Source organism: Mizuhopecten yessoensis, unplaced genomic scaffold, assembly GCF_002113885.1.
Source record: "Mizuhopecten yessoensis strain PY_sf001 unplaced genomic scaffold, ASM211388v2 scaffold1575, whole genome shotgun sequence".
Classification (NCBI taxonomy): Eukaryota; Metazoa; Mollusca; class Bivalvia; order Pectinida; family Pectinidae; genus Mizuhopecten; species Mizuhopecten yessoensis.
This window is the reverse complement of record NW_018404115.1, coordinates 181,000-198,579: the sequence shown is the minus strand read 5'-3', so window position 1 is coordinate 198,579 and position 17,580 is coordinate 181,000. Positions and strand designations below refer to the sequence as shown.

Sequence of the window (17,580 nt, the reverse complement as noted above, 5' to 3'; positions counted from 1 at the left end):
AGTGTTATATAAACGGATACTGCCTTGTATATCATAGTGTTATATAAACGGATACTGCCTTGTATATCATAGTGTTATATAAAAGGATACGTCCTTGTATATTATAGTGTTATATAAAAGGATACGGCCTTGTTTATCATAGTGTTATATAAACGGATACTGCATTGTATATCATAGTGTTATATAAAAGGATACGTCCTTGTATATTATAGTGTTATATAAAAGGATACGGCCTTGTTTATTATAGTGTTATATAAAAGGATACGGCCTTGTATATCACAGTGTTATATAAACGGATACTGCCTTGTATATCATGGTGTTATATAAACGGATACTGCATTGTATATCATAGTGGTATATAAAAGGATACGTCCTTGTATATTATGGTGTTATCTAAACGGATACTGCCTTGTATATTATGGTGTTATATAAAAGGATACGGCCTTGTTCATCATAGTGTTATATAAAAGGATACTATCTTGTATATCATAGGGTTATATAAAAGGATACGGCCTTCTTTATCATAGTGTTATATAAACGGATACGGCCTTGAATATCATAGTGTTATATAAAATGATACGGCCTTGTATATCACAGTGTTATATAAAAGGAAACGGCCTTGTTTATCATAGTGTTCTATAAAAGGATACGGCCTTGTTTATCATAGTGTTATACAAAAGGATACGGCCTTGTTTATTATAGTGTTATATAAAATGATACTGCCTTGTATATCACAGTGTTATATAAACGGATACTGCCCTGTATATCACAGTGTTATATAAAAGGAAACGGCCTTGTTTATCATAGTGTTGTAAACACGGATACTGCCTTGTATATCATAGTGTGATATAAACGGATACTGCCTTGTATATCACAGGGTTATATAAACGGATACTGCCTTGTATATCACAGGGTTATATAAACGGATACTGCCCTGTATATCACAGTGTTATATAAAAGGATACGGACTTGTTTATCATAGTGTTGTAAACACGGATACTGCCTTGTATATCACGGTGTTATATAAACGGATACTGCATTGTATATCATAGCGTTATATAAAAGGATACGGCCTCGTATATCATAGTGTTATATAAACGGATACGTCCTTGTATATTATGGTGTTATCTAAACGGATACTGCCTTGTATATTATGGTGTTATATAAAAGGATACTGTCTTGTATATCATAGTTTTATATAAAAGGATACTGCCTTGTTTATCATAGTGTTATATAAAAGAATACTGCCTTGTATATCATAGTGTGATATAAACGGATACTGCCTTGTATATCACGGTGTTATATAAACGGATACTGCATTGTATATCATAGCGTTATATAAAAGGATACGGCCTTGAATATTATAGTGTTATATAAAAAAATACGGCCTTGTTTATCATAGTGTTCTATAAAAGGATACTGCCTTGTATACTATGGTGTTATATAAAAGGATACGGCTTTGTTTATCATAGTGTTATATGAAAGGCTACTGCCCTGTATATCATAGTGTTATATAAAGGATACTGCCTTGTATATCACAGGGTTATATAAACGGATACTGCCCTGTATATCACAGTGTTATATAAACGGATACTGCATTGTATATCATAGCGTTATATAAAAGGATACGGCCTTGTATATCACAGTGTTATATAAAAGGAAACGGCCTTGTTTATCATAGTGTTCTATAAAAGGATACTGCCTTGTTTATCATAGTGTTATCTGAAAGGATACTGCCTTGTATATTATGGTGTTATCTAAACGGATACTGCCTTGTATATTATGGTGTTATCTAAACGGATACTGCCTTGTATATTATGGTGTTATATAAAAGGATACGGACTTGTTTATCATAGTGTTGTAAACACGGATACTGCCTTGTATATCATGGTGTTATATAAACGGATACTGCCCTGTATATCACAGTGTTATATAAAAGGATACGGCCTTGTATATCATAGGGTTATATAAAAGGATACGGCCTCGTATATCATAGTGTTATATAAAGGATACTGCCTTGTATATCCTAGTGTTATATAAAAGGATACGGACTTGTTTATCATAGTGTTGTAAACACGGATACTGCCTTGTATATCATAGTGTGATATAAACGGATACTGCCTTGTATATTATGGTGTTATATAAAAGGATACGGACTTGTTTATCATAGTGTTGTAAACACGGATACTGCCTTGTATATCACAGTGTTATATAAACGGATACTGCATTGTATATCATAGCGTTATATAAAAGGATACGGCCTTGTATATCACAGTGTTATATAAAAGGATACGGCCTCGTATATCATAGTGTTATATAAACGGATACTGCCCTGTATATCACAGTGTTATATAAAATGATACTGCCTTGTATATCACAGGGTTATATAAACGGATACTGCCCTGTATATCACAGTGTTATATAAACAGATACTACCTTGTATATCATAGCGTTATATAAAAGGATACGGCCTCGTATATCATAGTGTTATATAAACGGATACGGCCTTGAATATCATAGTGTTATATAAAATGATACGGCCTTGTATATCACAGTGTTATATAAAAGGAAACGGCCTTGTTTATCATAGTGTTCTATAAAAGGATACGGCCTTGTATATCATAGGGTTATATAAAAGGATACGGCCTTGTATATCATAGGGTTATATAAAAGGATACGGCCTTGTATATCATCGTGTTATATAAAAGGATACGGCCTTCTTTATCATAGTGTTATATAAACGGATACGGCCTTGAATATCATAGTGTTATATAAAATGATACGGCCTTGTATATCACAGTGTTATATAAACAGATACTACCTTGTATATCATAGCGTTATATAAAAGGATACGGCCTTGTATATCACAGTGTTATATAAAAGGAAACGGCCTTGTTTATCATAGTGTTGTAAACACGGATACTGCCTTGTATATCACGGTGTTATATAAACGGATACTACCTTGTTTATCATAGTGTTATACAAAAGGATACGGCCTTGTTTATCATAGTGTTCTATAAAAGGATACTGCCTTGTATATCACGGTGTTATATAAACGGATACTACCTTGTTTATCATAGTGTTATATGAAAGGCTACTGCCCTGTATATCATAGTGTTATATAAACGGATACTGCATTGTATATCATAGCGTTATATAAAAGGATACGGCCTTGTATATCATCGTGTTATATAAAAGGATACGGCCTTGTATATCACAGTGTTATATAAAAGGATACGGCCTTGTTTATCATAGTGTTGTAAACACGGATACTGCCTTGTATATCACGGTGTTATATAAACGGATACTGCCTGGTATATTATAATGTTATATTTTCCTTGGCAAATAAAAGAACAACTATCAAATAGGTTAATAGCTACAGACTTTCGCCATTATATCACAGATCGAATGTGTGTTATATTTGGGTAGTGATAATTTAGTAGCAATGCAATGCACGAATGTTTATACAAGACACACACGTTCACCATTACTTCATTACTTCTGAAGATACTTAAGTACTGTCTGGTAACTATTTATGTTTCCCAAATGAGCTATAATAAACGAAATATGTCTGGTACATTATCAAACAGGCATTCTGACGTATGAGAAAAATATGGTTCTGGCTCAAATCAAAACATAATGTTAGCAAACACAAAGAGAACAAAAACAATCATTGACATGAACGACTTCGCAATATTTAGACTCTCTCACTTTCTCTGCAGGACAGCAAAGGTGGAAGGCAAATGTCACTGTCCCCATGCCACCTTACAGCCGACGTCATTGATGCTGGTGTGAACCGTGTTCGAGACTCGCCGACCAACGTTTCAGCCCCCAGGTAAAAGTAAAATGTTCTATATACCGAGGTAGGCTACCCAGTACAGCCAGCAGTAACAACGGAGAGAGGTTGCTCACAAAACCAGGTTTCCTGGTAGGCTGCGAGAAGACACAAAGCAGATATTGTTCTCACATTTGCTTTTTAGCAATTTCTTCTGGGTTTATAGTTCATATTTGAAACACAAAGTGACCTTAAACTTTAAACGATATCATTTATACCTAATCTAGTTCATTTATATTTACTATGTATCACAGATCACAGTTTACAGTTATGGTACATAATGATGTGATATGAACTTTAAAAGGTGATGTTGACAGTGTTATCACATATAACATCACATAAGCTGTCATCGTCTCCAAGTCCTAAGTTGGTCTAAGTGATTGGCAGAAATGATAAAAGAACCATAATCATTAGTATAACTTACAGAGGTGGTGTTATTATTTCATCGCCAGGATAAGTGGTGACAAATGAACTCTGCAATGTCCCCTCTCCCCACCATTTCAGATTCGGCGCTTATAAATCAATGCGTAGTGATCCCAGTTGATATGACTGGACTTTTATTAAATAATGACGTTATGATAGTAATAATATGGCGTAATTCATTAAAAAAGTATGAACTAAAGTACCTACTTTAAAATATTAAAATGTGTAATTATAGGAATTGTGATGATGGCTTTTTGTTTTTACATTTTAATACAAATATTTGCAGAGAGGACTATATCTTGTCGCCTAGGGTTGTCTAGAAGTGCAAGTGGTAAAATGACCCATATCAGGTAGTATCAGCTTAATGTGCCGCCTCCAGGGTAGGTTTTCGAAAATGAGTGTAATTAACAGAATATCTAGCAGTATCTTTAGTAATACCAAATATATTTCACGAATGTGGCTCGTGTGACTTACATTTTGATATGACCGTTTTGATATATTGCGCTCGTGCTGCGCACTCATGAAAGATATAAAAAATATATTCCACACTCGTGAAATATGTTCGGTATTACTGAAGACATTGTAAGATATCCTGTATATGTATATGGTACGCTAAATTAATCTATTTTGTCAAACGTCTTGATTTAACTGACTTATTCGCGATGACACCAATTCGAAATTGGAAACGATATATTTATGGCCATTATTTAATTGAGTCTGATGAAGTTATTTGAATTATGGGTAGTAACGTGTCTTAAATATTAACAATTTATTTGGAATATCCTTAGATTATGCAAATAAACACAAAATATCGAGTTCGCAGAATGTAGAACAAAAACGGTAGTAATAAGGCATTGCATTCAATAAACTTTTAATCAAAACTGATCAGCAAGCACGTGAGTCTAAAAATGATAAGTTGTCGACAAAATCGAAAGGCTATGTAAACAGTTTGTAACCCTGTTCTCCTAAATTCGAGAGAAAGCAAATTGTAAAGATGCCATACAGGAAGACAAATGGGTAGGCCGGTGGAGGGTTTACTGGTGTACATATTGGAGCCAGCCGTAGATTGTGACATATGCACGTACATCATCCCCTACCTATGATAATCAATGTGTGCATACATCCACCGGCTATGTTCAGGGTCAGACAGCACAGCGCTTTGGAGCATATATATATTTCAACAAATGGTAGTTCTCACACATTGATGCTTTATTTATAGGTCTTTGTTCAACAACCTTGATGCCTTAAATAGCAACGCCGAGAGGGTACAACTAATTACAATAACAGGCCAATCAGCGACCTAACACAGAGTAAGTCCTCCACGAGAGAAACGCGTTAACTAACCATCCCTTAACGGCCGACCAGAACAGAAGACATAAACATATATATACAAATGTATCCCTTCACGTGTATATCAAAGACGAGTTCAGGACAATGTAAAACTATGTGACGTGTGATCTTCATGACGTCATAATTGATATCATGTACAGTCATATTTATTACACCAATCAAAATATGTTTAAAAATTATAAGTAAAATCACCTACCTTTTCTGCATATGTAATCCCCTGGAGAGAATAATACTGGTTTTAACCGTAAAACAAGTTCACATAAAAATCCTGCCTCTGTGTTCTGGAATACCTCCACTCTTTTCAAGGTATCTAGATGGACATGGATAGCGATTTCTGCCTTGAGTTTATCGGGTAGGAGGGACAGAGTTCTTTCTTCATCTGTTGATTTATTGCAGTACCAAAGATAGTCAAACCATTTAATCACCCGGTCTTGTAGTCGTAGGGGTACTCGTCGGAGAGACATGTACGTTTTAACGCCGTCAAGTTTGGCTACAAAAATAAAAGAAGAAAAATAAGCTTATGTATAAAACACTGTTATCTGCGTATATGATTATTAAATGTAAAGAGATATGAAATTATATATATAAAACGTAGATAGTTTAAGATTTTAAACGCTGCCATGATTGTCCACAAAAAGTGAATTGAAAACATTTTGATTTAAAGACATATTTCTGTTTTTATGGCTTCGGCAGCAAATGCAAATGAATTAAAATTTCAATTAAGGTTAGTTGTCACACAGATGTGAAGGAACACGTATATATAGACATTGAATGTAGTTCAATATATCCTAAACTCTGAATGGAAGCGTACAAATGTACATCCGTGGGCTATTGGCGATGTACTACTGGTACATAACAGGAACATGTCTGAGTTCTATATATGAAAGGCCCGACAACATCTGCTGAACAGTGGCCAACAGTGGAACTGTATTAATAACGTTAGTCCAATTACCATTAATAAATGATATATTATATAGAGGTTTGTAATTGTGCAACTCTTTTTGGAAGGAAGCAGCTTGTGATAATACTGTCCAAAAGGGCAATACTGGTGTCCAGCAGGTAAGGAAACAACAATTCATGAGATATATTGTCATTTGGTAATCATACAGTAACAACATCACACAGTAGAAACAATATGCATACCCTACAAATCCTCCTAGGCACCGCGTCATTCGAGTGTAACGATAAAAGAAAAACAACTCGTATACGAAACATGCGTTTTAAACTCGGCGGCGACATAGACCTCAATACTGCCATATACACTTTGATAACGTAGAATCATCTAGGACATTAAATCAATAGTTAGACGGTTGAAAAATAATATGGTGACAATTTTGCCTACCATAAAGCCATGTAGATACACAGCTGACATTGGTGATACCACTTGTCTTTATTTCAGGAAAAGAATGTGGTTCATCTATCACCTACACACAGTGTCGTGTGGGATTAGTACCTGTCGGTATTTTTGTATGGGATAGCTTATCACCTACACACAGTGTTGTGTCGGATAAGTACCTCTTGGGTTTTTTGTATGGGATATCTTATCACCTACACACAGTGTTGTGTCGGATAAGTACCTCTTGGTTTTTTTTGTATGGGATATGCTATCACCTTCACACAGTGTCGTGGTGGATAAGTACCTATCAGGTTGTTTTGTATATATGTTATCACCTACACACAATGTCGTGTGGGATTAGTACCAATCGGTATTTTTGTATGGGATATGTTATCACCTACACACAGTGTCGTGTGTGATTAGTACATATCGGGTTGTGTTGTATGGGATATCTTATCACCTACACACAGTGTCGTGTGGGATTAGTACCTATCGGTATTTTTGTATGGTATATGTTATCACCTACACACAGTGTCGTGTGGGATTAGTACCTCTCGGTATTTTTGTATAAGATATCTTATCACCCGGTTTGATATTGGGGACATTTGATCTCGGTTTTTGGTTGGAGATTATTTGATCTCGGCTTTTGTTGTAGATCATTTTAATCTCGGTTTTTTGTTGAACATTTTATCTCTCGTTTTTTGTTGTTGTAGATTTTATCTCTGGATATTTGCTGTAGATTTAGATATCTCATATATATGTTGAGAACTACCATATCTCTGTATTTGTTGGGGATAATACCTTTTGTTTTTTCTGTTATTGGAAATATTATCTCTCGGTATTTTGTTGTTGGGGAAATGAACTCCCGTTTTTTCCGTTGTCGAATTTATCTCCCATCATTTCTTCAGAAATTTTATATCTCGGTATTTTGTTGTAGCTTTTTGTCTCTTCGTATTTGTGAGGGATTTTATCTGGTTGTTTTGTTGGGAGAAAATAACTCTCCCTGTTTTTGTTTTTTTTAGATCTAATATCTCTCAGGTTTTTGTTTTGTTCTTGGGGATATTCCCTATTTATTTTGTTGGTGATTTTATCTCTCTTTATTTTGTTGTCAGAAATATTATCTCTTGGTATTTATAAGGGGATATTGTCTCTTTGTATTTTGTTGGGGATTTTATATCTCGGTATTTAGTCGGAGATATTATATCTCGGTATTTAGTCGTAGGCTAAAATACCTTTGAATTAACTTGTATTTTCTTGTGTTTCGATGCTTTTTTTAAGATATCCTGCTTAATATGTGAAAAGGTCGCATTCTCTAGATTCCGACTACTTTCCACGAGCTGAACAAGAATCCAAGTGTATGTCTCATGTAATGTATTATCATTTGTTTGGTTCTATAATTCACAATTGGCTTAAACGCTAAGCACAAAAAACAAAACGTCAACCGAAATATAAGTTATACACAGTATACGATAAATAAAAGGGCTTGTGGGCTTCATCTTGCTTGTCATACTGGTTACTATATGAGCTTGACAACTGAACAATATATATGCCTGAAAGTCGTATGCTGGTCAAGCTCGTGTCTTTATGCCTACTTATACTGTTGGCAGCGACAAGCTTTACGATAATATGATCTTACTTTTAAAGAATGAAACTTTATTGCCCATCAACCCCGCTAGCCGTTGAGCACATTTCGAGGTCAAAGGAGATTACACTGCTCCCAGAGCTGTCCAAGTTAACTTTTGACCTCAACACAATACATTGGGAAAACAGTACAAAGTCTTAAAAAGTGATATTGTTTTAGACGTTTACGATAACCCCGTATTGTTATTTAAAGTTTAACCCTTATTTGACCACAGTTAACCTGGTCAATGTGATGTATTTAAGGAAAGCTTAGGTAACTGATAGTCACATATATGATGGCACACGCTCAATACAAAATACAGCAAAAGATTACCGGACAATAACACTCTAACATATTAATTATGGTTTTCATACTATTTATATTCTATAGCATTTTTTATTTTATTTAGGAATGTATTAAGCAAGATGTTCTTCATAAGCAACAGGATTTTGCTATTGAAAAATAAACGAACATTATTAATGCTTAGGTCTTTAGAAGAGCTAATTTCCAATTAACTGCAGGTAGGGTGTTTTTTTGCGATTTTCGAAACATGCGTTCAATTAAGGATGTAACTCATCTCCACGACTTCATACAACGAAACACACCTCACTGTTTATCTATTTGACGGAGAAACACACACCGATGATTAGATACCTGATCTGGTATTGGAAAACATTTGCGATACGGATGTTGTATGTGAACTATTCCCTTCTAACAAGCTGACACGAAGAGGTCCTGCCACACCTCTAGGGATCCTTCTGAGTAAAGGCAAAGTCTTTGCCTCGGGGGCATTTTCATTTCTGAATACACTATCATTATTGTGAGCCTGAGGGAGCCAAAACCCGAGTCCAATTACCCACGTAGGTAGGTACGGCTGTTCAGGGCTTTTCTTTGCACCCCGGGCTGACAGAAGAAAAATTGATCATTTCTCTCGCAATCAGACTTTCCAGCCAAATACATCAGAACCGAGAATCAATACAGTGACAGCCTCCCGTTCTGGTGAACACAGCCTCAGCAAGTCCCTTGTTTCATTGTGTGTAATCTTATTGTTTTTTTTTCTATTTTAAACTCAAGATCATTTTTCAGTGTAAGTCTTTCAACCAACACAATGACATCTGTTGTAAATGTCATCAAAGTAAAGTGTTTATTCCTGGATGTAAATAGCGCCAATTCTCCGAATCGTTATTTATATCCTAGTAAATATAGGCTAACCATGCTTGAAGAGCATCAGCTCTAGTTTGGCTAGTATTAAAGCCGATAATACGTTCTCCTCTTTATATTTATTTCGGTTTCTCGGCTTTTGCAGCACTAGTTCAGTTAGTTGTTGAATTTTGTCGATAATAGCTAGATTTTGTCGCCATGAAAAACAGACATTTTTTTCCTCTTCTTACGAAATGCAATTAATTTCAACTTAATTGTGTCAAGAATTTGGCTTGGCTTCAGCGTAAAGTGTTTTGTTATTCTTCACTCTTCTATAGAGTAGTTATTGCGATAACCACTTTGTACCGCCGCATATACGCCTGGGCTTCGACAAACATGCACTGATTATTTGTTCAATGTTGAGCTGCAAGTTAATAGGCACCATAGGACATGGAGATACTTAGTGCCCCTTGAAGAGGCAGAAAGAATGTATACAGCATACACATAGGAAATAGTATTACACGCTATCACTATAATTTAAAGGTTTCAGTCCACATGCCAAACCTTTTCGCTTCAGTATGTTCCTGCTTATTATGTAGTATTGTCCTGAAACTACTTCAAAAAAATGATGTCCGACATCGGGTATTCTGGCCTCCAACAGAGGAAGCTGAGCCGCCATGACCTGTCTGTCAATGTTTATCTCGGCAAGTAACCAATTTTTAATGACACTCATCCCACTTAAACACTGTCTCCCATGCAAGCCGAAGCGCTACTGTTCTATCCTCTTTCAGGAGCATGGTCAAGGTTATATAAGTGTTGTTCAGTACTGGAGAGACTTACTTGGTTTGGGAGACTAACAACAACCTGTATGTGTACGTATATAGTTCACAACGTTTGATATACATTGACAAGTTTCACCTCTCAACATATATTATCTGACTGAATGCAAGACCTGTCAGGCACTAGGTATTTCCATATTAATAATACTTAATACTTCAATACGATAAAATGTTATTAAAACAAGGCATTTTAGTCGTAACTTTTCCCAAATTCATCTAAATATTTTTGAATCTCACCACGGCTGTATAAAACTGACAACTAATTTCAAATTTTGCTGATAACAGGAGGGATTAATCGACTTTCATGCACAGATGATAACGATTTTGCAAAAGAATCGAATACATTTGGCGATAAAAGTGGATATGATAAGGGATTTAAAGCAAATATAGGGATTCATTGGTGAAATAAAATTGCATCATTTTTGTCGAAGTTCATCACAATTTTTTGCTACAACCTGTTCATTATTTTGTTCCTGGAGACAGCTAAGGGGTTGATATACTGATGAAGACTCCAGGACTCATAAATCGCCTGAGGTATTCCGTGGAACTACGATGGCAAACAGCCATGATATGCTTGGCCACTTGGGATATCAATGTGTCTCTGTGATAATGGAAGTATTAATGATAGATATACCACACCATGTTCTGGCATTACCTATCGTCAACAGCACACCCTAAACATGACAGGTCCATTCCTACTGGAACCTAAACGTCGACACAGTAATACAATCTGCCCATTATCACCACAGTAACAGGCTTTACGGAGCTTGGAATTGACACTTATTTTGTTCATTTCGGAACTAAAGAAACTTCACTATACACTGTCAAGCTATCATTAAAAGACGTTTGTCGAATGAATCTTTTTTATTAATCAGTGAAGACTCTGTCCAACGAATATTTATTTTACCCGTGAGTAAAGAATTGAATGCAATGATTCTCTATTTTATCTGTGGGTACCGATGTTTGTCGAATGACTCTTTTTTTGATTTGTGAGTATAGATACATGTATTCATTAAATGATTATTATCTACCGGTGAGTACCAATGTTTGACTCCTTGTTTGATTTGTGAGTATAGATACATGTATTCATTAAATGATTATTATCTACCGGTGAGTACCAATGTTTGACTTTTTGTTTGGTTTGTGAGTATAGATATTTATTAAATGTCGAATGATTATGTATTTTATTTGAGAGTAAGGATGTTTGTCGAATGATTCTGTATTTTATTTGAGAGTTGGGATTTTTGTCGAATGATTCTGTATTTTATTTGAGAATTAGGATTTTTGTCGAATGATTCTGTATTTTATTTGAGAGTTAGGATTTTAAACGAATGATTCTGTATTTTATTTGAGAGTTAAGATTTTTGTCGAATGATTCTGTATTTTATTCGAGATTTAGGATTTTAAACGAATGATTCTGTATTTTATTTGAGATTTTTGAAATTTTGTCGAATGATTATGTATTTTATTTGAGAGTAAGGAATTTTGTCGAATGATTCTGTATTTTATTTGAGAGTTAGGATGCTTGTCGAATGATTCTGTATTTTATTTGAGAATTAGGATTTTTGTCGAATGATTCTGTATTTTATTTGAGAGTTAGGATGTTTTTCGAATGATTCTGTATTTTATTTACTCTTTATAGAATTTTGGAACCACTTTCTTTGTTCGATAATTTTTGGTTCGAGGAAACGAAATGTGACATTTTCCAAGGTAAAGACATACAGGGGTCTTTCTGTCCTCGTTATTAACATTCCGACTACTTTTTTACGTGTTACAGTTGATTTACTGATCCAAAGTCTGATTAAAAATATCAAGATTACTACGGCATTGTGACTAATACTGAACAAGAAATGTCTACCTGAGACATACACGGTCCAGTGCCAACCGCTGGTGGGTCAAGAGCGCCTTTCTCCGATGTGTTTGTAGACGACGATAAGACTCAAAGGGTCGGAGGCAAAATATTTCGAACCTCAAAACAGGATGTTAAAATTACTGCATAGTTATTGTTTATTTGGCAGATACGGTTGAAAGTATCGATTGTACGACTCAAATGTAATGTCATATGTTTCCATGTGAATTGAATAACATAAACAGGACAGATGGCCTTGGGTAAATCGCCACAGATCTAAATAAAATACATTTCTCATGCTGATTACTGAAAAGTGTCTACCAGTATAACAAACATGTTTGATGAGCGATATATCATTGGTGTACTGCTTTTAAACTGATTGAAGACGCCATACCGGGTGCCACACGCAGTGAAGGAAATGCTTACACTTCCGGAACATCCGGTTTATCCTCACAAGTTTTCTGAGTGTTCACACTTCCGGATCATCTAGTTTATCCTCAGATGTTCGCTGAGGGTTCACAATTCCGGATCATCCGGTTTATCCTCACAAATTTGGTAAATGTTCACAATTCCGGATCATCCGGTTTATCCTCAGATGTTCTATGTGTCTTGCCTTGTGCCAGAACTCCAACGGGAGGAGATCCAAGCCTTTCTCATGTATATGACAGTCATTTATGTAGCATTGATTGTTATAGATATCATACTTTGAAAGAAAAAAATCAATTATTCGCGTAACGCTTATAGAGTTAATTAAATATCTTGTATGTCTATCAACTTATAACGTCTTATCTTAGGACGTTGTCTTTGTCATTGAGAACAATGAATAATTTCACCATAGTGTCATCTGGGCCACGGTGTTCAATCTCGTCAGCTTAACTTCAAATGCTTTATCTAGAATATTTTATCGTATATTTATATTTTATCAGTTACATTACACAACTTAATCTAAACATGAATCCCAAATTACGATCAAAAGAGCTGAAATACAATATACTTTTAGAAATCTTCAGATAATTTTCGATAATTGTATTTTGAAAACTTGCGGTAACGATTCGTTAAGCAAAATAGGCTTTTGCATGGCAACCAAATCATCGCAGCTTTTCCCAGAGGTTATCCTTGTAAGTACAGGAACATGCATGGGCGTTGTACGTAATGCTTTAATATCCCAAAGTGTTAGTGATAATGAGCGCACCTAGACCAATGGCATTGACGTAGTGGTATGTTCCATGTCAAGGTTATTGTGTAGTGGTACTAAGCGAGATACACCGTATGATACCTTTTGCATAATTAAGTTGACTTGAGCGATATCTCCCTTGGTATATCTTAAATTAGCATGATTCAATGATCAGCTAAAATTCTGTGTAATGCAGACAAGTATACCTGTATTCTACCAATCACAAGTGTAATTAACAAAGTCTTAAGTACTTCACCGTTTTATAGATCTAAGTGGCAAGTCATTTGGAAAGCAGATCATGTCATAGAAATATAACATACATCTTAACCGCATTCACTACAATGTGACGTCAGATCCTGTTTTAAATTTGTATTCCTGATGTAATCTACGAAAGTCTTACAAACAACGACAGCAAATGAACACTGCTACCAATACGTGACTAGTGGAATGGTTTTTTTTCTTCTATATTTATTCTTCAGTAGTATGTATCACATGTATTAATAATGAATTGAAATTAGCAATCCACAGTCTGTTTATGGTGAAGGTTAAGTGTTATGACTAATTGGTAAACCGAACGATTAGGGTTGACCTTGAAAGTGATTATCATAATGATAAATAACGACTGTCTCACACGACACATCATTAGCTGTGGCTCATGTATGTTGCACCGTTAATCCTAATCAAAGCATCTACACATTCATCAATTATTCAGTGATATCAGGTTGTCAACTATGCCTGAATATATCCCCTTCTTTTTTTTGTGTATAAGTTTACTATACTAGATACAGACAGGACGAACACAGACATATCATACCTGTTTTGTAGGGAGACTTCATTTATTAGACTCCCCGTCCTACCATACACGTACGAGTAAGGAATAAGGATATTTTAGCGTCTGTGTCTTACAATATCTGAATGTAACTATACGACTCCTATCTTAATACGCTGTAAACGTACTTATCTGATGCACTAAAATTTAACGGATAAGCGCATTGATGGAAAGGCGCAACATAAAGTGGAGGGGTTACCAGTAGAAACAGGGAAATAATGAGGGGTTCCAAGAAAAATCAGGGGTTACCTGCTTTTAGGACAACGGATAAAGAAAAATTGATATGCTGTCTCCAATTCACCACCTTGGATTTAGTTAAGGTCGCACTTTTTATTTTGTGGTAGGTACTCTTTGTTCCCGGGAGGTTTCTCTCTGTCACACTGTCTCGCTAATAACCGTAGTAATTTAGCTAAAGCTTACGTTTGGTTTTAAATGATTTATATGGGAGTATTTTATTTCGTGAAAAGAATTGCAACATACTTTTTGTTCTTGTTCAAGTTTGCTGAAAAAGATATTCATGAACTGTTGGAAATTGCGTTTGTCTTTTGGCAGCAAATCTTGGACGTTGACTAAATCTCGCAAAACATGATTTATTTCTAGCACTTCTTCAATTACGTTGTAATGATTTAATCGTTAATTATAAAAACAAACACTTGATGAATAATTATAGAAAATGGTCAGAGGTGAAGTAACATCGTCATAAAAACAACGGTAATGATTTACAACCAAAGAAGTTGTAAAGGTCCACAGACAGATCGATATAATATGTGAGGTACTAGGGGGATATCTGATCCTGACGCGGCGCTATACAATAGATACACTATACCTTGTGTTTCGACCGAGTTCTCTTAAAAGAAAACAAAAACACATCATATCCAGGGTAAGGAGGCAAGGAGCTTGGGAACTTAGGGACATGTAAAACTAACTTATGTACGTGAGGATGGTTTGGGTAGAATCCACAAGTTATTACTGGTGGTATACGTTACTGGTTGTAGACCACCACTGTGGTATACGTCACTGGATGTAGAGCACCGCTGTGGTATATGTCACTGGTTGTAGAGCACCGCTTTGGTATACGTCACTGGTTGAAGACCACTACTGTGGTATACGTCACTGGTTGTAGACCACCGCTGTGGTATACGTCACTGGTTTTAGACCACCGCTGTGGTATACGTCACTGGTTGTAGACCACCAATGTGGTATACGTCACTGGTTGTAGACCACCACTGTGGTATACGTCACTGGTTTTAGACCACCACTGTGGTGCACTGTATACGTCACTGGTTGTAGACCACCACTGCGGAGGGTAAACCTTAACTTATACTCAGTTATTCGTAAATAGGTATAATTAGTGTGATATTCCTTTTATAACCACCTTTCATCTACATTGGAATCACGTACTTGCTGAGAAGGCTATGTCAAGTACATTTTTGCTAAATTATTTCGGAACAATTTGTATATGTTTTGCGGACAGAGTGCAACCGACCACGCCTCCGTCCCCTGTAAGGGACTATGCCAACTGCCAGTGTCATATACATTATAAGGGGACTGACACAACACAGGGTCTCGTTAGTAATAATTGATGCCAGAAGATATTCCCTTCCTGTCGGTCTCTACACAGCTCCTAACCCCCTTGGGGGTCGACCACCGACCTTATAGAATCTTTATGTTCGTAAATAGATCAACAGATAACACAGTAACACTTTATCATCCATACAGAGTGGTGTACACCCGTCGTTAGACAGGTGGGCATGTATATTTATACATACGACAGCTTTCAGACTTATACTTATTGATGAAATCGATGTCGTCTGTAAATTGTTATACACATAATACATTTCTTACAACATTTGGTCCACAGGAATTTGACGTATAAGGGGGAATGGGAACGTTTTACCAATTCATACTGACCTTGGAATAACCTTCATCTCCAGCACGAGACCTGAATTAACATATTATGTCTGACCTACATAGAGGAATGGTGGGAAGTCAAAACATCGCTTCAAAGACTTCTATCGCCTTTTAGAAATGTTGATCGAGATGGGGTGTTTCCGGATGAATACATACATTGTCAGTCTGTGTCAATATGGCAAACAGGAAAAGAATGAATATCAATCCAACTAAGTCCTGTTGTTTTACGTAATATGTGATTTTTGGTGAAATTTATCATTTTGATCGTGAGAAGAACTAGTAAAAAAGTTTTTTGATGCATGTTTGCTTTTAAAATTGATCATCATTTGTTAGATTTGATAAAATCCTGTTACTCCAGATCAGAACGAGAATTGAACTTGAGAGAGGGAAGAGCTAACCCTTAAACCATACAGGTCAACAAGGCTATCACTAAAAGGAGCATTTTAGCTGCAAATCCTCATGTTAATTAACGGTAAATTGAAATGATATTACAGTTTTTGGTTTCAAGTATCTGTCTGGATCATATTTACAATGATTCCACGTGCCATTTGAAAATTTGATTTGGATCAACTGTCTCGCCTTCAGGTCACTTCTGCTGTGAATGAAGGTGGCTGATATATTGAGACTATTCTAACCATGTAAGATGCTACTTACATGTCCGTGATCATGCCGATACCAAAATTCTTAGCTTTTGAACAGAAAGAAACAATTCAACTCGAGGAAGGGGGTTACAATTCCTCGCCAAACCGCCAATAAACAAAGATCTGACCAGAACTCTATCCAAAACTAAACAAATTCGCACTGTTCATATATTGCGTATTTTTAAGTCGTGAAAAAGCGACAAAAAGAACTGCTGAAACTAGACTCTATGTAACCGTGATCACACGGAGTGCAAAAAGATCATAGCAGAAAGGGTAAGACTCTAAACAAACAGCGAGACGAAAATAGGATTAGACAATATAATAACTATCCTCTCTTCCAAACCTTATTCATACTGACAACGAAGACAATCCGGGAACAAGACTAGATAGTGATAGATTATCTCGCCGACCTTCACTTCAATGCTGGGTATCGTGTAAAAGGACTGTTTATGTATGTAACATGTTACTGTTTAGCGTGTTCGTTGAAGCAGTGTTCCAAGTCTCAGTTTAACTACAATTGTTTTAGACTGCGTGTTTATATCTATGTACAGGGAACTATTGTCAGTAGCAGTGTTGACTTTTATAATCACGATTCCAGCTTGTCTGTGAGACAATCAGTCGTTGGTTAACCA

The 17,580-nt window shown here is 35.8% G+C and overlaps 1 protein-coding gene across 1 annotated transcript in view; it reads right to left on the bottom strand.

Annotated features, from left to right (window-relative positions):
• LOC110465219 (cyclic nucleotide-gated channel rod photoreceptor subunit alpha-like) overlaps positions 1-17,580 on the bottom strand; it is a 201,449-nt gene that overhangs the window by 41,360 nt on the left and 142,509 nt on the right. Inside the window, exon 2 of the mRNA XM_021520892.1 lies at positions 5,805-6,098. Coding sequence (XP_021376567.1) covers positions 5,805-6,098 — 294 coding nt within the window. The remainder of the gene's footprint in view (positions 1-5,804; positions 6,099-17,580) is intronic.